Here is a 24,628-nt window from a genome sequence, read left to right on the forward strand (position 1 = left end):
TCACCCTGTCGCCTAGGCTAGTCTCCAGTGATACGATCATGGCTCACTGCAGCCTTGAACTCCTGGCCTCAAGCTGGGACCACAGGTGCACACCATCACACCTGGCTAAAGCTGAGATTTTGAATCTCCGAATAATAGTAATAATAAGAAGAAGAATGGCAGTTAACATTATCAAGTGCTTGCATTGCGGCCCATGCTGTCCATTCACACAGCCAGTGAATCAGTGACTACTACTACTGTCCTGAGTGCTTTCTGTGCATTTTCTCCATTAACCCTTACCACTACTTCAAGAGGAAGTTTTGGCTTCATGAAACTGGGGCGTGGGGAGGGTCAGCAGTTTGCCCAAGGTCACAGCACAGCTAGGAAGTGGCAGGGGCGAGATGTGGACACAAGCAGGCCAGTCCAAGTCCACGATTGAACCCAGAGCTTCCCAAACACGAGCACGCATGGGGAGCCCTGCACACTTCTCACATGCAGAGTGCTGGGCCCACCCCTGGAGATTCTGACTCCGTGGCGCAGGGCCGGGGCCCAAGATCCTACAGGTCTGACAAGCTCCAGGGTTGCTGTGCTCCCCATCTGAGGACAAGACTCTGAGTAGCGAGGCTCCAAACCATGCCCCCAGCAGGTGTCAATCATGTTCTGCCTTTAGCTGTCCTGGGGGCCGGGCAGGTGAGCTGGTGCAGCGCTCACACAACATTCCAAAGGACAGGCGATGGGACAGCAGTGCCTGCCTTGCAGGGTGGCTGGTAAGAACACAGAGGGAAATATGCCTGGCAAGGGCCCAACACTGAGATATCAAACTGCAGGCCATAGGCTGCAGCTGGCTGGTAGACATGTTTTTGCCGGCCAGCACAGCTTTAAAAGCTAGTTGATTTCAGTGGCAAACATGTCAGGATCAGGAGATGCAGTGTTGGAATCTGGTTTTGCCTCTCTTCACTGTTGAAAGCCCTCACCATACTGGCCTGCATTTCTGCAGGGCCAGGCGCTGGGAGCTGGGGAATGGGGTTGCTCTTCAGTTGACCCCAGTGCCCTTGGGCCCTCATCACCCAGTTTTCATAGTTGGGCCCGCATAATGCATGACAAACTCTGACATCAGACCTAAGTTTGAATCCCTTCTCTGTGACTGTCTCTGTGCACGGGTAAGTTAACATCTCCGAGATGTTTTTGCTCATCTGCAAAATGGGAAGAATGAGCAGGATCATGTGATGGTTAATGGTCATGTAAAGCACTCAGCCTAGTGGCCGGCATGTAGTAGGGATTCAGCAGAAAGGGACCTTTATGAAATCATGTTGCTATATAAGGAGGAAAAAAACCCTAGTGTGGCCTGTTGTGGCCTTCAGAGTTGATGATGTGATTTGTGATGGCAGAAGGGGGCAGCTTTTTACCCTCATTCATGGGTGGTTTGTGAAAATGCCCACACACCAGCTAATTTCCCCCTACTCCCAGCTCTTTGTTACACTTTGCCATCAATGAAAAGAAAATGTTGGAGTGTCTTTTTTTTATTTGGTGTGGGAGGGCGGGGAAGGGCTGTTCTCTGGTGATGCATTTGAACTTCCTGGTGACTGTACATCGAAGATGATCTCTTTGCTGGTTAAAAGTTAAGCTCTTCCCAGTTAGTGTGTTTAATCCCAGCAACCCAGAGGCTTACCTGATTCAAGTACATTAACGTGGTCATCTGCTTGTTACCTGGCTTATCTTTCCTCCAGCATGAGTTAACCTCTTTTGTTTTTTCTCCCTCTAGATTATTTGCTCTCAAATAACTACGTAAATTCTATCATCGTTCATAAATTTGACTTTTCTGATGAGGAGATTATGGCCTATTATATATCGTTCCTGAAAACACTTTCGTTAAAACTCAACAACCACACTGTCCATTTCTTTTATAATGAGGTAAGTAATTGCCAGAGGGGCACATGTGGGTGTAAAGCCACACGTGGCTTTTTTTTTTTTTTTTAACGGCAGCGCCTTATATCTGGATGGTCTTGTGTCTGTTTACAAAGCTCTTATATGCTTGTTATGATTTTCATGGCAACACTTTTGACTTTGGCATGTTTAAAAAATTTTTGTAATTAAATAAGTTACCTTTCTATTTAAAAAATGTAATTTTTTGTAGAGACAGGGTCTTACTATGTTTCCCAGGTTGGCCTTGAACTTCCGGGGCACAAGCAATCCTCCTACCTTGGCCTCCCAAAGTGTTAGGATTACAGGCGTGAGCCACAGCACCTGGCCAGCCTTTCCATTGTTAATGTAAAATTCAGTTTGTTCTGAGAGCTTTATACTTGGTAGAGAGGAGACATGCCCAGATGTTGTCTTGGGGAAGTGTTGCCCTGTGGGAAAAACAGGAACTCCAGTCAGGGCTGGTTTTGTCACTTCCCTGCTGTGTCACCTTAAGGAAGTCCCAGTCCCTTTCTGAACCTCAGTTTCCTTATCTGAGAAATGGGGTTAAGAATATACATCTTGTAGGGTTATTAGGGGTTGAATTAAATGAGATGATGTCTTCAAAGTGCCAGTATGTACATAGCTCCCTAAAATCATAGACGTTGCTATTGTTGATAAGATAATGTCCCTGACATTCTTTGGGAGAATTATTAAAATGAACAACTTAAATAAATAAATTGCTCCTGTCCTCACACCTAAAAGGGGTTTGAACAATAGGGTCAATGTATCACCCATACCAAAAGGTCCAGGCACTGGTCGTGCTGGGGCTGGTTCATCCTGTGGTTCAACAATATCAGCGAGGACCCAGGCTTTCCCATCTTGCTGCTCTGCTGACTGTACAGCTGGCATCCATCCTCAGGTTCAACCCCTCATGGTCACAGGGTGGCTGCCACTGCCAAAATGCCTGATGAGATCACTTCCCTTCTTGTGTCCCTTTTTAACTTCCAAAGAAAACTTTCTCGGAAGGTTCCCACCAGCCTTCCCCTCATGTTTCCCTGCATCCCACTGAGTACTTCTTAGGTGTCAGGTGCTGGGATAAGCACAAGACCAGAAATGATCTCATTTAATCTGGAAACCATAAAGTAGATGTTATTATCCCCATGTTATAGATGTAGAAACAGAGGTTTAGAAATACTGCATTGCACAGGTTAGAAGTGGTAGAATGGGTAATGAACCCAGGTCTGACATTATCTGGACTCATTTTCTTTTTAATTATAATTTTCGAAGTAGAGATGAGGTCTCGTCACATTGCCCAGGCTGGTCTCAAAACTCCTGACCTCAAGCAATCCTCCTTCCTTGGCCTCCCAAAGTGCTGGGATTCTGGGCATGAGCCACCACTCCCAGCCAATCAATCAGTGATTACTACTACTACCACTACTACTGCTCTTTTTTCTTTTTTCTTTTTTTGAGACAGGGTCTTGCTCTGTTGCCCAGCCTGGCGTGCAGTGGCACGATCACATCTCACTGCAGCCTCCAACTCCTGGGCTCAAGCCAACCTCCCACCTCAGCCTCTCCCAAGTAGCTGGTACTATGGGTGTGCACCACCACACGGACTTGGACTCTTCTGTTTCTTCCATGGCTTTGCCTTCCTGTCCCTTTCTACATGCCCCATTGGGAATGAACCACTGACTTACGGTTCACATTGGCAACTTTTTTTTTTTTTTGTCTTTTTCTGAAGTCTCTGATGGAATTCAGAGAGTTGGGGTGGGGCCAGGCCTGGCTTATGGGCTTATAATTTGTTTTCGTTATTTCTTTTGTTTTAGCACACCAATGACTTTGCCCTGTACACAGAAGCCATCAAGTTTTTCAACCACCCTGAAAGCATGGTTAGAATTGCTGTAAGAACCATAACTTTGAATGTCTATAAAGGTAAGTGTCCTCATGGGCTTGCGTCTCGGCTGATTTCTGACTTGGCAGCAAGTGCTCACTCCCGTGTGTGTGCGTACAGTTCTCCGATTGTCACGAGGGAGCACATTGATGATGAGCCGTGGCAGCTTCTCTCATGAAAAACTTGGAATCCCCTAGCATTTAGCTGGCCGCTCATGGAAATCCTTGCCTTCTCCAGTCATGTCGAAGTCTTGCTCATGCTGCTACATAGAAGTAGGATGTCCTGAGAGGCACGTGTGGGATTCAGAGTGGCTATGTTTTAGAATTTGAGAAAGCAAAGTTGTCTTTTTAATGTGTCATTTAAATTTTTGTGTCTTGGCTTGTGAAATGTACTTTAATACAGCTAAGGGGTAATTTGACTTTTAAGTAATATATAAAAGCATGTCACATTGTGAACAGCAGGGGGCAATGTTGTATTCCCAACAGGCTGCAAAGCCCAGCACTAACAATTCCTCCTTTCCCTCAAGATGTTCTTAATGCCCAAAACATTGCCCCAGGGAAAAAGCCATTCCCCCACTCTCCGCTGCACTGACACAAAGGCTGCCTGGCCACAAGTTTCCTGAACTGGAATTGCCCTTCCAAGGCGATGCTTGGAAGTTCTCTGCCCAATTCCTGGGTTATTTTCCCCGGAGTCACCACAGTGGAGATGGGACTATTTTCTCAGGGATGAAAGGGCTTTGACTTTCATGAGCCAAAATGTTATTACTCCCTAATGAGGGTGGGGGCTTCTCAGGGACTCACTCCAGCCTAGCACTGGGCTTACATTAAATTTAAGAACCTTTCTAAGAGCCCAACTGGACCCACCCAGGGTTCGCAAACTGAGGACCTGTGGGCCATATCCAGCCATCAGACATGTTTTAACTGGCTTAGTTTTTGAAAAAATGTGTAGTTGCCAGTATTTAAAAATTGGGAGATCTTCCATGATAATCTGGATTTGCACCTTGAAGATGTAGATTTGGCTAGTCAAGGCCCACAGTCCTGCAGTTGGGGGGGTCAGCTGGCACAGAAGCAGCTGCCCCTTTGGGGTCAAGGCCCGTGCTCCCAGGTCACACACTGGACCTCTGGCAACTAGCCAACGTGGCAGGCTTGTAAGATTGTGACCCTGGTCCAGGCCACAGTTGGTTCTGCTGCCTCCTGCTCTGTTTTCTCCTGTCTCCTTCTAACCTTATCTCTCTGTGCAGATGCCTCCCGCCCTAGTCTCTCTCCCTCTGAGCAGCTCTCTCACCTTCCCAGGTCCTAACCCTGTTAACTGTTGTCTGTTTTTTGCTTTTCCTTCAATGACGATTCCTGTGTTCCTTATTCCAGTGTCATGTAAGTTATTAACCTCTGGTTTTCTGCTTTCTTAATCTACCCTTATATGTAAATACCTTGCTTGAGAATGGTGTAATTCTCAGTGTAACTAGCTCAGTCTGCTACTGATAAGTAGGCTCTCCCATGCACCATTAATGTTTAGCCCAACTGATTTATTTTTAAGTATAAAATATCATAAGAACTGCCTTGATGACTATAGTTTTATGAATAAGATAAACATTTTTAAGTATTTCCAGGAAAGACAGACAATTTCAGATTATAGCAGAGGGCTTTTTCATTGTGGTTTTTGGGTTTTGCTTTGTTTTTGTTTCTTTTTTAATCTTCCCCAAGTTATTTTTGGTAGCTTGACTTTTTTTTTCTTCTGTGAATTTTCTCAGTGGATAACCAGGCCATGCTGCACTACATCCGAGATAAAACTGCTGTTCCTTACTTCTCCAATTTGGTCTGGTTCATTGGGAGCCATGTGATCGAACTCGATGACTGCGTGCAGACTGATGAGGAGTAAGTGACACCCCCAGGGCCACTCAGTAGATAGACAGGGTGGTTAGGGGAGAATTCTGTTTTCATCAAGGAAAAATAAACACAAGAACCGCACTTCCCTACCTCTGTGTAGGGAGAGCATGGACTTCCGTACTGTAAAAGGTCCTGCTCACCTATTTGTAATAATGAAATGCTGGAAACAACTCAGACGCCTCCCAGAGCAGGCGGGGTAAATCAATTCAGTACAGCCATAGATGGGGATGCTACGCAGCTGGTGAGAAGGTCAAGGGGCTCTGTCAGCTGATGAATGCATTAACAAAATGTAGTCTGTCTATACGATGGAATAGTGTTTGGCGATAAAAAGGAATGAAGTGCTGACACTTGGTGTGGCGTAGATGAACCTCAAAAGCATTATGCCTAGTGAAATGCCCAGAATAGGTGAATCTATAGGGGCAGAAAGTAGATTCGTGGTTTCCTAGGGCTAGGATGTTGTGTGGGGACATAGGAAGCAACTGCTAATGAGTATAGGGCTTTTTTTTCTTTTTTGAGACAGAGTATTGCTCTGTCACCCAGGCTGGAGAGCAGTGGGGTGATCATGGCTCACTGCAGCCTTGACCTCCTAGGTTTAAGCATTCCTCCTGCCTCAGCCTCCCAGGTAGCTAAGACCACCAGGCCTGTGCCACCATGCCCAGCTAATTTTTTTGATTTTTAGTAGAGATGGGGTTTCGTCATGTTGCCCAGGCCAATCTTGCGTTCCTGGGCTCAAGCAATCCTCCTGTCTCGGCCTCCCAAAGTGCTAGGATTACAGGTATGAGCCACACATCCGGCCAAGTAGGGGCTGCTTCCTTTTTTTTTTTTTTTTTGAGACAGAGTCTTGCTCTGTCTCCCAGGCTGGAGTGCAGTGGTGCAATCTTGGCTCACTGCACCTCTGCCTCCTGAATTCAAGTGATTCTTCTGCCTCAGCCTCTGGAGTAGCTGGGATTACAGGCATGCACCACCACGCCTGGCTAATTTTTGTATTTTTAGTAGAGACAGGGTTTCACCGTGTTGGCTAGGGTAGTCTTGAACTCCTGACCTCATGATCCACCCACCTGGGCCTCCCAGAAGTGCTAGGATTACAGGTGTGAGCCACTGTACCCAGCCATAAGGTGCTTTTTTTTGCAGGGGGGATAACAGTGTTCTAAAATTGACTGTGATCATGGTCAGGCAACTCTGTGACTCTACCAAAAACCATTACATTGTGTACTTTAAATAATTGAATGTTATGGAATGTGAATTATACTTCAATAAATCTCTTTTAAAAAAGAGATTAGGATGGTGGTTTTGTCCTCAAAGGGATGATTAGAAGTTCCAGAGCAGGATTTCTTTCCCTTGGCTCTATTGACCTCTTGAACTGGGTACCATTGTTGGGGGGGCTGTCCTGTGCGTTGTAGGATTTTTAGCAACATCGCCAGCCTCTCTACCTGCTACATGCCAGTAGCACCCCTCCCCAGTCGTACCAACCAAAAATGTCCCCAGACATTGCCAAATGTCCCCTTTAAGGCAAATTCACCCTCACTTGAGAACCACTGCTCCAGGGTGACAGCTTTGCCCAGGCCTAGTGAGAGGTGCACCTAGATGGGGTCAGGATGCTAAAGGGACCAGGGCAGACCCATTGGAGCAATTGGGAAAGCTAGAAGCCTTATGGATTTAAACAGTCATGGATGCGAGACATAATGAGACACTTAACTATAGAAAGAACAAAGTTATACAAGCAAGGAAATGAAATCATAGTCCTCTATTTGGCTCCACAGCGAATGTTATGACATCAACCCCAATTACTGATAACTACTTGTGGGGAAGGGGCAGAGAGAATGGAAGAGTTCTGTCATAACAGGAGGTCAATAGATAATACCTAAAATGGCTCAATTGCAAAATAGGAGTCCATGCAGATTTTCTAGAAATATGGGAGGAACTATCTGCAGAAACAAGTAACTGCCTCTGGACAGTGAGGAGAAGTAGAGGAGGGCTGGGTGCGGTGGCTCACACCTGTAATCCCAGCACTTTGGGAGGCTGAGGCGGGCAGATCACTTGAGGCCAGGAGTTGAAGACCAGCCTGGCCCCATCTCTACTAAAAATACAAAAATTAGCCAGACATGGTAGTGCACCCCTGTAATCCCAGCTACTAGGGAGGTCAAGGCAAGAGAATTGCTTGAACCTAGGAGGTGGAGGTTGCAGTGAGCTGAGATCGCACCACTGCACTCCAGCCTGGGTGACAGAGCAAGACACTGTCTCAAAGAAAAGAAAAAAACAGTGGAGGAGGCGAGCCTGGGCCAGGAGCTGCTCTTTTTCATTATCAGCTTATCAATGCTATTTGAGTTTTAAACCTAGCTGCATATATTACTTTGATATTTTTTAAACCAAAGTATTAAAAAGTGAGGCACTTTAAATATACCATTAGAGAAAATGTTCCAAAGTATCTTATTAAGTGGGAGAAAAGTGCAAAACATTGTGCATAAATGTTCTAGGTCTCAGGCGCACGGTGGGTTCATAGACATTCATTATACTGTTAGGCTTTACAACATGTATTTGCTATAAATACTTACCAAATATCTTTTTTCTTTTCTTTTTTGAGATGGAGTCTTGCTCTGTCGCCCAGGCTGGAGTGCAATAGTGCAATCTTGGCTCACTGCAACCCATCTCCCAGATTCAAGTGATTCTCGTGCCTCGGCCTCCTGAATAGCTGGGACTACAGGTGCATGCCACCACCCCTGGCTAATTTTTTTTTTAAATATTTTTAGTAGAGACGGGTTTCACCATGTTGGCCAGGCTGGTCTCGAACTCCTGACCTAAAGCAATCTGCCTGCCTTGGCCTCCCAAAGTGCTGGGATTACAGACATGAGCCACTGCACCCAGCTGAAATATCTTGTTGAAGTATAAGAAATAATTGGCTGGGCATAGTGGTTCATGCCTGTAATCCTACCACTTTGGGAGGCCGAGGCAGAAGGATCACTTGAGTCCAGGAGTTTGAGACCAGCGTGGGCAACATGATGAGACCCCTCCACCCTCTATGAAAAATTTTTAAAAATAGTTGGGCATGGTAGCAGGTGCCTGTAATCTGAGATGCTTTGGAGGCTGAGGTGGGAGGATCCCTTGAACCTGGGAGGTTGAGGCTGTAATGAGCTGTGCTCATGCCACAGCACTCCAGCCTAGGTAACAAAACAAGACCCTATCTCAAAAAATAATAATAAATAAATAAAAGGAATAATTATCCAGAATTATGTAAAAGAAGCAGAATTGATCTTGTTTTTACTTTTTTTTTTTTTTGAAGTATATACAGTTAGACAGATAGAAATGTGACATCTATATTTTAGATGTGACTACTACTAGGAGAGGTAAAAATGTAGAAAAAACAGACATTAGGGTTATAAGTCCCAAAATGTTAATAGTGGATATTTGTTAGTGGTGGGTTTGAGACTTTGAATTCTATTTGCTTTTATATTTTAATTTGCTGTTGTCAAAAATGATCATCTATCAGTTGGGTAATAACAACAATACAAACAAAATGCCTAGCTAGCATTTGCTGCATACTCCTTGGGGGTGGTGAAAGCATCCTCACCAGCTGTTTCTGGTGTGTGAGACTGACTCCACCCAAGAGACATTACCCCCTGGCCCCCCATCCCCAGCATGCTGTTGCTAACTGCTGGGAGACGGAGACCTCCAGGGCAGGGGCCTGGGGGAGGGGTGTCATGTCTTTGCTCTATGTCTGCATGTCGTCAGGGCCACTGGGGTGGCCACGGCTGTGGAGGCCTGCTTTTCTCTTTAGAACTCCTCTGGAGCATTTTAATTACAGTGGATTTATTGCTCCATTAGTGCTGCTTATCTGGGGAGCCAGGGGATCTTGCCACAGTGGCTAGTAGCTGTGCTTACGCAGTGGCTTGCTGGAAGAGTTTAGCAGCATTTTGCTTTGTTTACCTCATTCTGGGAGACCCCAGCAGTCCCCTGAAATTGATTGCAGTAAACCTGCCCATTTTCCCTTGTATATCTCCCCAGTAGGGGCCAGGATAAGTGTCTCTTGAGACTAACTCAAATATGTGGATGAACTCACAGTGACCTAAGTCTCAGGCCATTGATGTTAGGCTCAAAGGCTCCTAGTGTTGGCCTCCAGGCTGAGGTGGTCATTTCTCCTGGCAGGCATCGGAATCGGGGTAAACTGAGTGATCTGGTGGCAGAGCACCTAGACCACCTGCACTATCTCAATGACATCCTGATCATCAACTGTGAGTTCCTCAACGATGTGCTCACTGACCACCTGCTCAACAGGCTCTTCCTGCCCCTCTACGTGTACTCACTGGAGAACCAGGACAAGGTGGGTCCAGCCCCGTGGCTCCTGCTGGCTGAAGGCCATCAGAAGTGGGGAAGAACAGTCCCCAGTCCCCTGGAATGGGGCTGAGCATTGCAAATCAGGACTGAGGTTTTTTGTTTGTTTGTTTATTTTTAAAAGACGGAGTTTTGCTCTTTTACCCAGGCTGGAGTGCAGTGGTGCGATCTTGGCTCACTGCAACCTCCGCCTCCTGAATTCAAGTAATTCTCCTGCCTCAGCCTCCCGAGTAGCTGGGATTACAGGTGCATACCACCACGCCTGACTAATTTTTGTACTTTTTGGAAGAGACGGCGGCATTTCACCATGTTGGTCAGGCTGGTCTCAAACTCCTGACCTCAGGTGATACACCTGCCTGGGCCTTCCAAAGTGCTGGGATTATGGCCAGAACTGAGGTTTTGAGCCCAAGGGAGATTCCTTTCAAAGCACACTGGCTTTTCTTTCCTTTCCTTTCCTCTTATTTCCTGAGACAGAGACAGAGTGTGTGTGTGAGAAGACTATAAAAGTGAATGAGAAAAGATTACCGACATCAGGAGGAAACAGGAAACATCTACAAATGTAGGGTTTTGGTTTCTGTGCATCCTTCCCTGAAGTGTTCTCCTCCCCAGTAACTTTTCCTGGTAGTTGCCAGAACCCACTGATTTGGAGAAGATACAGACAGCGACAGAACTTGCGCAGCATGGAGGGAAGGGATGGAGCACACTCAGGGAACGGTCCCAGGGTGGTGACTGTCCACTGTTAGCAGGCCCCAGAGGCCTGTGGGGGTGACGGCTGGTAACATGCAGGGCCTCAGGACCAGGAATCTGCATGTCTCACCTATCCCTCAGGTGATTCTGATTCTGTGCTGCTGGTTCTCAGGGCCCCCCTGTGAGGAATGCTGCTTCTGGAGGGGAGGCCTCTGTGCAGTTCCTCCGGAGGTAAAAGGGCCTCAGCAGGAGGCAGGACAGAGCCAGCTGGTCACCATGCAGAGGTGCTCCAAGGGGATGGAGTTTTCAGGATTCTCACTACAGATGAGTAAATAAAAGAAAGTGTATTTTTAGTAGAAACGGGGTTTCACCATGTTGGCCGGGCTGGTCTCAAACTCCTGATCTCAGGTGATACGCCTGCCTCGGCCTCCCAAAGTGCTGGGATTACAGGCATGAGCCACCGTGCCCGGCCAGGACTGAGGCTTTGAGCCGGAGGGAGATTCCTTTCAAAGCACGCTGCTTTTCCTTTCCTTTCCTCTTATTTCCTGAGAGAGACAGAGACAGAGTGTGTGTGTGAGAAGACTATAAAAGTGAATAAGCGCCTTAGCTTTACCAGAGGCAGCTCTGGGAGGCAGAGACAAAGTATGAGAATTGGAGTTTTCAGACCTGCATTCAAATTCTGCCTCTTCCCTTTCCTAACTCTGTGACCTAAAGCAGTTAACCTGAGCCCGTTTCTTCGGCTGCAAAATGAGGGCCTAACGATTCTTCTCTAACAGGGTGGGTGTGAAATGGAGCATCTTGAAATTCAGTATAAACGAGGGGCTTTTCCAAGGCCAGAGTGCCCTAAACCTCCTCCCCCATGCTTTGAAAATAACTTCCCAAGAACAGGCCTCCTGGAGGCCTCTCCTGCCGGGGCGTCCAGTGCCCCAGCTGGTACAAATGAACGTGCTTGGTAACTTAAGGAGCAAGTTCTCGTGGGTCAGCCTCTCATCCGTGAGTAACGGTGAAAGGTTTCTCAGATGGAAAAATAGTGTCCTTGCAAACAGTATTGAGTGGGATTTTGCGGAGTGGACTTTTGAGTAGCACCAAGAAAGGACAGCCCTAGGGCCGTGGAGGAAGTCAGTGGGACAGGACGCCTTTGTTCACACAGAAGGCTTTTGGCTTTGTGTATTTTGTGCTGCTCGCTTGTGTGACCTGATCTCTCTCTCTCTCTCCTGCCACCCCGCACTAGGGAGGAGAACGGCCGAAAATTAGCCTGCCGGTGTCTCTTTATCTTCTGTCACAGGTATGCTTGATCATTCACCAATGTCCCCACTACATTTGGGGTCCCTTGGCATGCCACTGCCTTGAAGAAAATCCCCAGGCCTTATCACCCCATCTTCTCTGTCCCCCCCATGCTGGAGTAAAATAACAGCAAAACAGAAGGGGCTTTCTGTTTTCCAGGTACTAAATAGAGGTAGTGTGTATCTTTTTCATGGTAGGAGATGGAAATCCAAAGAGAAATGAAAAATAAACCAAACCTAACTTGTATAGTTGATTTTTACCATGAAGACTGAGGTTTCCAAAACAACTGAGGAGTGCTTGAAATGCCCTGGAAATGTGGGCTGCATCGCTTTTACTCTTGCAGCTTTGAATGAAGCCCCACACTGCAGAACCCACAGCGTGCATACACACAGCAACCTTGGTGTAACAAACTTCCTGAAATGAGTCTATTGTTAAAGGGCTTTATGGCGGTTCTAGTTCCCAGATTACCGTGTGGAAGGAATCTTGTAGCAACCTTAGCTCTCAGATTTGTGTCTTGAGCCAATTTTTCTCCCTCCCCTCCTTCAACAAGTGTGTTTCCTTCATGTAATTATGTAATATTTACAAGAAGGGAAAAACTCCATGGCGACCCAGTTACATAACTTTAAAAATATTTTTATTACAAGCAGTCCAGACTCTCAGGGCATCTCATTAGACTATTAAGTAGTCCAGCATTTACCCAGAACTCTGTTTCCGCTTTTGCAATGGCACAGGTATTTATTTGCTTTGATGAGGAACTGTCCTTCTGACTTGATCCCCAGCTGTTTTGAATTTGGGGCGGGGCTTTGTCTTTTTGGCCCAAGAGGAGAGGTTCAGAGGCCACCTCCTCCCTGGCAGGTAGGCCAATCCGGACATGTCCTGACCATCACTCACAGCCCAGAGTCCTATTCTGGGGCTGTTTGCTCAGAGCTCTGCACGGGGCCAAGTTTGTCTGAATGCCGCTCTGTACGACGGCGCTGAGCACAAACCCCAGCCTCTCCTGGCAGCTTTTTTCTGCTGCCTCTTTCCAAGTCTGCCGGCATCTCCTGCTTGGGATTCTGAGAGTCCAACAGGACCCAAGCAAGCCAGTTCTCAGCCCCAGGAATCATATGGAAAGCATCCTCAGGACCCTTCAGCTGTTGGAGCATTGCCCGGGCAGGGTCTCCTCCAGAGAGCATGGCCGCCAACTGCCCACAGCGGGAACGTCAGTGGAGAGAGTTAGGCCTTTTCTCTGAGACTCCTCCCTCACCGGTTTGCTTTGTAAAGGACCAGTAGCCCATGCACCCAATTACTTGTTTCAGTATCTCACAGAAAACATAGCTTGTAATTCATTGTTCCTCAAACTTGAGTAATACATCCCTTTTAAAGATAAACAACCTGAAGCCCTGTTTCCCCCCTGCATTTTCATTTAGCTTAATGAAAATGTGACCTAAATGTGTGAAAAACCTAAAATCAGGTATAAATCCTGTGTCCTGAAAGCCCCTACCTCAATATAAAATCATTGCATACTTGCAAATTATTTTACAAGCATAGCTAGAAAACCATGAAAATTTTTATGGATGACGTTAATTTGGTGTGACAGGTGATGCTGTCCTCCTAAAACCAAACTGCTAACAGAGTGTGGTGTAGGCAGCTGGGCCCAGCTTTTTGAGTCTGGCCTGCACGTGCTTCCACGTACCTTACAGTTACTCACCCTCCCTCTTTTTTGGGTTCAGAGCCAGGGAAATGAGCACTGTGTGTGTCCACAGGCAGGAATTGGTTGCTTTGTTCAGGGGGGCCTTTGTAGGTGCTCACTGAATGCTTGTGGACTGAAAAGAAGGAATAAATGATCAGTTAAGGCCGCATTCATTCAAGGTACGTAACAGATATTTGAGAATGAATGACCACAGTGATTGGTGTTTTGTGTTGTTGGTAGAGTGATGTGTGGCAGTAATTCGGCCATAAGGAAGGTGAGAAAAATCATCATTGCTAACATTTAAGGGCCTGCCAAGCCTTGGACATGGGTTAACTCATTGAATCATACTATGTGTTCTCTGTGATAGAAAAGGTTCCCAGTATTTTTTTAAAAGATGCAATTTTTTATAGGGAGGTGCCACATGGCCATTCTGCCTGTACCTTTTATCTAATTTGAATTCTATGTATTTGTTAGAATAATATATTCCCCTTGTTCAAACAGTACAAAACATGGCATGTGAAAAATCTCTCTCTCACTCTATACCCTGAGCACCCAACTGCACTCCCCAGAGGCAGCCTGTGTTGATTTTTGCCTTCACTTTTTAAAAAATAATTTTTTTTAAACAACGTTTTTTAAAGTTAAAAAGTTCAAACATGTAAAAACCGGGTTTCTGTTCTAGTTTTGTTCAGGCTCCTGACTTCTATCCCCAGAGACAATTAGGGTTACAGGGTTCTCGTATGTCCTAACAGAGACATCTGTCAGGGGTTCTCAACTAGGGGCGATTTTGCCCCTCAGGGGATACCTGGCAATGTCTGGGGAGATGCGTTCAGTTGTCATGACTGAGGCTGGGGTGCTACTGACATCTAGTGGGTAGAGGTCAGGGATGCTGCTAACCAGCCTGCAGTGTCTGGGACAGCCTCCCTCCATACTCAGTTACAGCCCAAAGTGTCAGCAGTGCCAAGATTGAGAAACCCTGGCCTATGCATGTGTAAATAAGCAAATACAAACATGCACACGCTTTTATATGCAAATGGTAGATAAGCCACACCCTGTGCTACACCCTCTTGCCTTTACATTTTAAAACAAAGTAGCAGGCATGTCTAGGCCAGCTTTGCAAGACAGTTTTGAATACCCTGATTCTTAAAGCTGGTCCTCTGAACATTGGGCAACAGGTGTGGGAGCAGGGCCAGCTTAGCCCAGAGCCACCCCTCTGATTTTGCATCCTGGCCCACCTGGGTTTGCCTCTGTCTCGTGTGATTTTCAGCCCCGTAGTTCACATACCTCCTGACGATGCTGTGGAATCCCCGTGTGCTAAAACCCACCACAGGGTCAGAGCTCCTTCCCGTGATGGAATCTCTGTGTAGCCAACCCTCTGCCAAGTCCTTGATTGGAACAAAACTCTCCGGCCCCTTCTTCTTGTATCACTGAAGTATTGGGACAGTGCCTTCTAGTCTTCTCATAATCAAATTTGACACTAAAATGCCCATGGAAAGGAAGGAGTGTGCTGGTTTGGCTGTTCTTTCCCGCATTGCTCCACTTCAGCCGGATTTGGCTTCACCCAGCCATGAGGGACAGTCTCGCATTAATGCACTTCCTTCCGAGGAAGAGCAGCCAGCCAAATAGGCAACAGTCTGAAGGAGAGACTGACCTTACAAGAGTGGAACCGAGTCCTGCTTCCTGTGGCTCATTCTTTGAATTTTGCATCGTAGGAATTGCTGCTTAATACAGGACTTAGGTAGCCCAGCCTGGTCGCTTCTGATCCAGGAAGCAAGAGGTTGAAAATACCGCACACTTTCATGCAAATCCCGTTTCTTTTTTTTCCGCCAGGTCTTCTTAATTATACATCATGCACCGCTGGTGAACTCGTTAGCTGAAGTCATTCTGAATGGTGATCTGTCTGAGATGTACGCTAAGACTGAACAGGATATTCAGAGAAGTTCTGTAAGTCATTAGCTTCGGGACTGACCTAAATAGGAAACCATTGCTCATTTTGCTAATCTGTGTGTTTCTCTAAAATCAGAAACTAACATTCTGAATATATAGCAGTGATGATGCATAAGCTGGTCCGGGATTCAGTGAACCTAATCAGAGTCTTGATTGCATACCCAAGAGAAGCTGGGATCAGGTACCACCTGGATTTGATTGATTGTGTGTTCTTAAACGTGGAATTGTACCACTCCGGGCCTTAGGTTGCATATCTGTGAGACACTGTTATCGGGACACAGTGAGAAAATGCCTTATCAGAGGAACTAATGTCTACAGAAGTTGGGCGATGAACATCCATGAATGACTCAGGCCCCAGGTGAGGGCAGTAGAGAGTGGCGAGGGGTGTGGCAAATTGGAGAGTGTATGCCACCTTGGCGAGCAGCTCCTGTTCTACCCCAGGCTGCTGCTGTTCTGCAGGAATATGGATGTAGGATTACTAGGTTTTTTCATGTTTCTAGAGAAGCGGGAAAAACGCATTGTTACGTGTAATCTCTAGTTTTAAATGATCATCAAGCTTTGGACTAAGTAGCATGTTTGTGGTCTGCAGGAAGGAGCCTTGGCGTTCCATTTGGTACACTGCTGAGGGAAAACACCTGATGGCCAGTGTTGTGACTTCTCTTGAAGCTTTCCCATCTTGTCCTCTGTATATCTCTGCTGTCATCTCTCAGATCCTGCTCACATGTCCTCAGCTCCAGCTGCCTTAATCCTGGTCTGACTTGCTTTTCCCCCAGCACGTCCAGCATTTGTGCCTTTGAACCTGCGCCTTTACCGTACCTACAGCCTGGTTCCTGATGCACCTGGTTCCCTCTTTTCAAAGGTCTTACCCACTCTAAGCTCCTTATGGCAGGGATCTCACCTGTCACTGAATCACCTGCAGTCTGGGCTGCACAAATGCTCATCTCACTTATGCGGAGCCCAGGCTGCAGCTGATTCAGTGACAGGTGAGATCCCTGCCATAAGGAGCTTAGAGTGGGTAAGTGAGATGAGCATAGTGCGTTTTATACAAGGGCTGTTTGGTAAAGGTTTCCTCTCTGCAGCCAGGTGCTCAGGCAGTGGCCTGGCTGGTAAAAGGGCCAGCTCGCCCTGGGGTAGTAGATTTGCTGCCCCACCTACATGAATGGGTGGAATGTGACCCTGTGGATGAAAGGCCACCACTGCATGGAGTACAATTACAAGAGGCCCCTGCCCTTCCACTGGTTTTGGTGTATGATGGTCTGGCCAGGTCATTTTGTTATTCAGGGGAGCATTAGCGCCTCTGAAAAGCTTCCCAGAAACTCTGTCCTTGTTAGTGGTGGTGGCATTAGTGAATTGATTGGGGCCTTTTCATGGCCCCTGTCTGGCCTATCCCTTTCTTGATTCATTCAGCAGTGTTGATGGAGCTCTTTCTTTGGGCCAAGTATCATGCTAGTTCTGGGGATACACAATGTCATAAAGAGTCTGTGCCATATTCGAGCTTTACAGTACAGTAGAGAGGTGGACATGGATCAGATATGCAAATAACTCACTGTCTTAACTCTTATAAGTGCTCTAAAGGGAAGAAGTGTTTGGTGAGAGGCTTTGGCCTAGAGGTGACAGGGGTGATGTGTTAAAGATTTTCCTAGTGGTCCATCTCATGACAACACACGGTCTGGCAAATGTACAGCTGACTCAGAGTTTATGGGGCCCTAGATATTTCTCTGCAACTTTCTTAAACTAGCGTTTGCTAAATGAATGTAAGTCACGGAAGGCTGAGTCAGCAGAATCAGCAGGGCCTCCAGTTAGAGGTGCCGAGTGCCCCGCCAGCCTAATGGGTTGTTTCACTCCATTTAGAAAACAGGCAGCGCAAGCCCTGCTCTAGAGAGCTGATGGAGATGGGGGCAAAATATAAAGTGCCCGCTGGGCACGGTGGCTCACCCCTGTAACCCCAGCACTTTGGGAGGCCGAGGCGGGTGGATCACCAGGTCAGGAGATCGAGACCATCCTGGCTAACACGGTGAAACCCCGTCTCTACTAAAAATACAAAAAAAATTGGCCGGGCATGGTGGCAGGCGCCTGCAGTCTCAGCTACTCGGGAGGCTGAGGCAGGAGAATGGCGTGAACCCAGGAGGCGGAGCTTGCAGTGAGCCGAGATTGCGCCACTGCAGTCCAGCCTGGGCGACAGAGCAAGACTCCATCTCAAAAAAAAAAAAAAAAAAAAAAAAAAAAAAAAAATATATATATATATATATATATATATATATATATATATATATATATATATATAAAGTGCCCATCAACTGCCTGCTGGGTTGCAAACTGGCCACCAGACTCATTTGGTTTGGTCTTTGCAGTGTTTAAAAGAAAATTTTCTGAATTGCCAACATTAAAATTTAGGAAGAAAAGTCCAGATTTTTGGAATCTTCTCCAACAGTCAGAAGATCTGGTCCCCATCAATGCACGTTTCTACGGGAAGCTTCGCAGAGCCTGCCCCCCATCAGATGAGGCGTGTTTACCGTGAAACCTGCCCACTGCTAACTGGGACTACATTGATGTTAATATGTTAATAGCAACTGGAGATGTACTGGGTCCCTCGGGAATTTTTTTTTTTTTTTTTAGTTGCATGATTTCCAAGCCTGAAGATAGCTGCCGTGGCTTCATCTCAGATTGTCTTACTGTAAGATACCCTCTGCAGTGCTGAAGGCTAGACTTGTCGTTCTAAGAGATGAAACCAGAGATTGCTGGGCTCTGGGGTTTGCAGCATTGTTTATTTATTTTTATTTATTTATTTATTTTGAGATGGAGTCTCTGTCGCCCAGGCTGGAGTGCAGTGGCGTGATCTCGGCTCACTGCAGCCTCTGCCTCTGGGTTCAAGCGTCAGCCTCCCAAGTAGCTGGGATTACAGGCATGTGCCACCACGCCCAGCTAATTTTTGTATTTTTAGTAGAGATGGGGTTTCACCATGTTGGCCAGGCTGCTCTTGAACTCCTGAGCTCAACTGATTTGCCTGCCTTGGCCTCCCAAAGTGTTGGGATTACAAGTGTGAGACACTGCACCTGGCCTGCAGAATTTTTTTTTTTTTTTTTTTTGAGACTGAGTCTCGCTCTGTCGCCCAGGCTGGAGTACAGCGGCACGATCTCAGCTCACTGCAAGCTCCGCCTCCCGGGTTCACGCCATTCTCCTGCCTCAGCCTCCCAAGTAGCTGGGACTACAGGCGCCTGCCCCCACACCTGGCTCATTTTTTGTATTTTTAGTAGAGACGGGGTTTCACTGTGTTAGCCAGGATGGTCTCAATCTCCTGACCTCATGATCCACCCGCCTCAGCCTCCCAAAGTGCTGAGATTACAGGCATCAGCCGGCCTGCTGCATTTTTAGAGTTGTGATAAGAACACAACATGAGATCTACCCTTTTAACACATTTTTATTTGTATAGTTAACATTATTGTTGAGTGTAGGCACAGCATCATTCAGCAGATTTCTAGATCTCATTTATCTTGCATACTGAAACTTCAGAAGTACAGTATGCTATCCATTGCTCTGTGGAGTCACCTGCATGACTGATACTTCATACCCACTGGACAACAACTCTCCATCCCCCCAGCCCCAGCAATCACCATTCTCCTCTCTGCATGAGTTTGACAATTTTAGATACCTCATATAAGTAGAATCGTGCAGCATTTGTCTTTGTCACTGGCTCATTTCACTTAATGTAATGTCCTCGAGATTCATCCATGTTGTCGCATATATCAGAATTTATTTCTTTAAGGCTGAATGTGTGTGTGTGTGTGTGTGTGTGTGTGTGTGTGTACCAAGAAATATACCACATTTTCTTTTTCTTTCTTTATCCATTTATCCATCATTATGCAGTTTTAGTTTTTTTGATTTTTTTTGGTGTGTTTTGTTTTGTTTTGTTTTTGACAGAGTCTGGCTCTGTCGCCCAGGCTGGAGTACAGTAGCGTGATCTCGGCTCACTGCAACCTCTGTCTCCAGGGTTCAAGTGATTCTCGTGCCTCAGCCTCCGAATAGCTGGGACTACAGGCATGCACCACCACACCCAGCTAATTTTGTTTGTATTTTTAGTAGAGATGGGATTTTACCATGTTGGCCAGGCTGGTCTTGAACTTCTGGCCTCAAGTGATCTGCCCGTCTTAGCCTCCCAATGTGCTGGGATTACAGGTGTGAGCCACTGCACCCGGCTTTTATGCAGTTTTTTTTTTTAATTGAAATTTTTTACTGAGATAATTATAGATTTGCGTGCAGTTGTAACAAATAATACAGAGAGATCTTCCTCAGTTTCCCCCAGTGGTAACATCTTGCAAAACTCTAGTACACCCTCACAAGCAGGATATTGACAGTGATACATAGGATTTATGTTTGAGCAAAAGCAAATTGCAGGTTACTGGCAACCTCTCAGTTTAGGACACTGGCTGTAGCTGAACCATTTAGTCAGGGGAAGTGTTTAGGAGATCTGTCCTCTCTCCTGATATGGCCTCTTCTTAGGATGAAGGTCTCACCTCCCTTGTGAGAGACACACAAACTGCCTTTGGGATGTAAGAGCCAGTTGTGGTGGACACCTGAACTGAAAATGAGACTCTGTAGCGTGGAGGGAATTGCCAGCCCACATGTGTCGGCTTTCTGCTTCCAGTTACTACCTTTCTCTCAGTGTGAAGTTGAAGTTGGTTGTAATCTGATGACTATCGTTCAGGTTTGGGAAGAGCACAGGCTGAATTCCTTCTGTGACTTGTTTGATAATAGTCCTGGTACGATTTACCTTCCTTCCCTATGAGCGAGAACAGACTCCTATTGTTTCCTGCCCAACTCGGATGTGGTTTGATTATACTTGTTTTAAGTTTCTTGGTCTTTTTTAACCTACTTTCTCCTTCCCGTAATTTGTAGATAAGTTACTGGTATTGCCTCATTTTTACCAGCAGACCTTTCACAAAACCAAACCAAAATTGAAGAGAGAGAAGCAGAGGGGAGATCACAGTTATTTGAAAGGACTGTAATTTAGGGTTAAATGGAAAACACATCAGCATGGTTAGATGAATGTCTAATTGAAATTCATCTGTGCGTTAAAATCATATGGTTCCTGCTAAAGGCTAATTCTTGCTATAATTCGAATGCAGAGCAGATAGTGTTTCTTGTGTGGGGAAATCGAGTAGGACAACACTAATTCTGAAACTGCTAACATCTCGTTGTTTTTGCAGAATGAACATATAGATTAGAATTTGGGATATGCATCATTACTTGTAGGTACTTTTTTTAAAGGACTTTTTTTCCTCTTGGGTTTCTGTGGAATGGTGTCCTTCATTTTTGCATTCATTCATTTATTCATCTATTCATCCATTCCTTCAGCAGCCATCTGTTGTGTACTTGTGCTGAGAGATGAGGGATGTGGTGGTGCACTGGAACGACCTGACCCCTGCCCTCCCTGGGCTTCCGTCCTCCCATGAGGACAGGGACCATGTCTCGGAGATGCCTGTGCCACCTGTGCCATCATGGGGCTTGCCAGAGATGCCCAGGAGGTGTTCGGTGCAGGAATGAATGACTCAGTGGGTGAAGTGGTAGCAGAGTCACAAGGGCTCTCGTGACATTCTTGTAATGACTCTCAGAGCAGAAGTCACTTCCTAGCCTGCCCCTTGAATGCCGCCTTCTCTTTGCCTCAGTGGCTGGGTTTGCAGTGGGCTGCTTTTGGTGCTGTTCCATGTTCCACCTCCAGAGGCAGCCTTGTGGAGTGGGTGCTGAAACCATTTTCCCTGGGCTCCTCAAATCGTGGTCCCTGATTTTACTAGGTGTTCCCGGGCCTCAGTTTCTTACCTCTCCAGTGAGAATAGCAAACATGGGTTTATGATGAGAATTAAGTGCCGTGTAAAGTGCTTACTCCAAAGCCTTTTTATGTACACAGCAAGTGCATAAATATTAGATGTTATCATTATAATGACCTTAGTTCCTAAGGCTGCACAGTGACCTTCCACCTCCTACCTGGGACCTTCTTCCCTGAGCTTACGAGCTGTCTCTGGACTGATGAATGTGGAAACAGACACCATGCGCCCTTCAAGGGGGTGGCTTTTGAGCAGACACCAAGGCACAGAGGGAGAAGTGTTAGTAATAACAGTGATGATGAAACACCAATGTTAGCCATTGCCATTGAGTGATGGTAGGTGAAGCCCTCTGTGTGTATACTGTGTGTATACTGTGCTCTCCATTCAGCCAGACCCAGATTTAATTTCTGGAAAGTGCAAATACTGTTGTCGTTGTTGTTTTTTTTTTTTTTGAGACAGGATCTCACGTTGTTGCCCAGTCTGGAGAGCAGTGGTGTGATCCTAGCTCACTGCAGCCTCAGCCTCCCCAGGTCAAACGAGCCTCCCACCTCAGCCTCCTGAGTAGCTGGGACTAAAAGCACATGCCACCATGCCCAGATAACTTTTGTTTTTTTTTGTTTTTTCGTTTTGTGGAGATGGGGTTTCGCCGTGTTACCCAAGCTGGTCTCGAACTCCTGGGCTCAAACAATTCACCCACCTTGGCCTGGCAAAGTGCTGGGATTACAGGCATGAGCCATCACACCCAGCTGGAAAGTATAAATACTTAACTGCTAATGTGGGTTCATATGGTTGGCTGGTTGTGAAGTCAGGGTCTGAGGATTCTGGGGCAGAATAGGCTTGCTTATCTCCACATAAGGACATTGACAGTCTGTCTGTAGATACCAGTTTAGCAGTTAGGATGGTTTCCAGATGAATCTCTGGACACCTGTCACTTCCAGTAGCAGGACTCTCTGCCCAGCCGGATACTCCCCCAGGATATGGTGTGTGGAGCCAGTGGCTAGGAAAGTAGCAGCCTTGCTTCTCTGGGTTGTGTGTTTGCAGATTCAGAGCATTAATCATTGACTTAGCTCCCCTGGTCGCTGCTGCAGGGCTTTCTTTACAACTCAAACTTGTATCCGATGTCAGCCGAGTCTCCCGTGTGCTGAATGCATCAGGCAGGATAGCACCCCTTCCGGCCAGGATTAGAGTTCCTGAGTCTTTTAGTGACCCTGACTGTACTCATGATCCCCCAGCTAATCAGTGCTGGTTCCAAGGCGCACACATTCTTCTTCCTGAAAATGCTAATAGGCTTCTGGGAGAAGGTTGATTGTGAATATCAAAGGGTAAAGATAGACTTCTATAAATTAAGGGCCTTAATTGACCCATCGTAGACATTCCCACAAGGGAATTAGAGCTTGGTGTATATTCTCCCTTTTGGCTTTGCCATTGAGGTCTATCCCCTAATCCCTCACTGCAGTTACGGCTCTGAGGTGCCATTCTTGCCCACCGAAGTATTGAATGTGGCAGCTCTGGTCTATGTTTAAGAGGATTTGATATAATCAAAATCCAGAGTGCAACATGAGGTCCAGTACTAAGGAGCATATCGTTGTCTGAGAAACAGTTGCGTCTCCCTGTTTCCTGGGGCAGAAGGTGGGCTGGACAACTGAGGAGGGTCTCAATGTCCCTTAGTACTTGAGAAGGGAGCAGGCTTTAGCCAGGGCCGCGGGCGACTGTGACCAAAGGCCCGGGGTTTTCGCCTTGGGCCAGCTAGCCAGAGAAGGGGCAGGTGCCTTCACTGCTACATCCTGGAGAAGCCAACTGGTAACAATGGAGTGGGCACAGTGGGCAGGGATGGGAGCAGGAGGCAGATGGGGAAGAAGCCTTGTGACTTAGACCCTAGCTGGCTTTTCTATATCTGTCCTGCAGTGTGTGACACAGAATGGGCTTGGGGCAGCCACAAGGCTGGAGGCAGCTCCATGTAGAATGGGGACCTTTTCTGATTGCATTGGGCCATTGGTGACTTCTTCTGGGTTTTAATTAAAATCAGAAAATTGAGGGTGAGGACAGACAAATGAGGTACGTGCCACCTCTGGCCTCTGTCCCCTGTGGCATTGTTAGTTTTCATGAGTGGGCTAGCCTCTTCGGATATTTGTGATTTTTAACCTGATTTTGAGTTACCTGAAGCCAGGTCAGTATTATTTATTCAGATATTCAGCAGATAATTATTGGGTATCTGCCGTATGCCAGGCACTGTTCTAGGCCCTGGAGATATATACCCAGTGAGCAAAACAAAAACCTTGACCTCCAGGAACTTGGGTCTCATGCAGAGAGACAGAGGAACAATAAAGCAAATAGTAACATCAGGGCACGTTAGATGTGAGAAGCCCTGGGAAAACAGTAGTGAAGCAGAGGATGGACATGGGCAATGCTCGGAGGCTGGAGTGTTACAGTTCTCAGTAAGGTGGCTGGGGTTGGCCTTGTTGGGAAGGTGAGGTGGAAGCACAGACTCAAAGGAAGCAAGAGAGTGAGTCATGTTGGTATCTGGAGGAAGAGCATTTTGGTCATAAAGAACATCGTGAACCAGGGAGGCGGAGCTTGCAGTGAGCCGAGATCATGCCACTACACTCCAGCCTGGGCGACAGAGCAAGACTCCGTCTCAAAAAAAAAAAAAAAAAAAAAAGAACAGCCAGTGCAAAGGCCCTGCGGTGGGATGGTGCCTAGTGTGTTGGAGGAACAGCAAAGGGCAATGTGGCAAGGGGATGGGAAGTAGGAGATGAGGTTGGAGAGAACAAGTGTCCAAGGCACATGGCACCTATGTGCCATTGGAGGACTCAGGAGTTGCTGTGGAAGGAGACTGGAACCTCTTCGTCTTTGTGTCCCCATGTCTAGCATGGTTCCTGTAGTCAACGTTGATTGTCTTGATGTGACAAGTCTCGGTACGGGAATCAAACACATATCTCTAATGAGCGGTGGACATCCAGTCTTGGGCAGTGTCAGAGTCCGCAGGCAGGTGCTGTGAATGAACAAGACATCTGTCCCTTCCCTGATGATCTATTTGTTGGGGGATAGACAGTAAGCCAGCTCATCCTCACAAATTTAAGATTTGGATATGGGAAGGAAATAGAAGCAACTTTGGGAGGTATGATGAGGGAAGCCCTGTAAGGAGGGAGCCTAATATTGAGAACTGAGGTCAGGGAGCTAGGCCTGCTGAGAGTTGAGGGGTTGGGTCGGGGGGCGTGGCCAAAACATGAGAAATGGTGAGTCAGAG

At 46.7% G+C, this 24,628-nt stretch overlaps 1 protein-coding gene across 7 annotated transcripts in view; it reads left to right on the forward strand.

Annotated features, from left to right (window-relative positions):
- CLEC16A (C-type lectin domain containing 16A) overlaps positions 1-24,628 on the forward strand; it is a 236,640-nt gene that overhangs the window by 22,978 nt on the left and 189,034 nt on the right. For all 7 annotated transcript variants that reach the window (XM_055099547.2, XM_055099552.2, XM_008960366.5 and 4 more), the window contains exons 4-9: positions 1,742-1,890; positions 3,702-3,807; positions 5,514-5,637; positions 9,790-9,964; positions 11,894-11,947; positions 15,446-15,559. In XM_055099547.2, coding sequence (XP_054955522.2) covers positions 1,742-1,890; positions 3,702-3,807; positions 5,514-5,637; positions 9,790-9,964; positions 11,894-11,947; positions 15,446-15,559 — 722 coding nt within the window. The remainder of the gene's footprint in view (positions 1-1,741; positions 1,891-3,701; positions 3,808-5,513; positions 5,638-9,789; positions 9,965-11,893; positions 11,948-15,445; positions 15,560-24,628) is intronic.

The sequence above is a fragment of the Pan paniscus genome, chromosome 18, assembly GCF_029289425.2.
Source record: "Pan paniscus chromosome 18, NHGRI_mPanPan1-v2.0_pri, whole genome shotgun sequence".
NCBI lineage: Eukaryota > Metazoa > Chordata > Mammalia > Primates > Hominidae > Pan > Pan paniscus.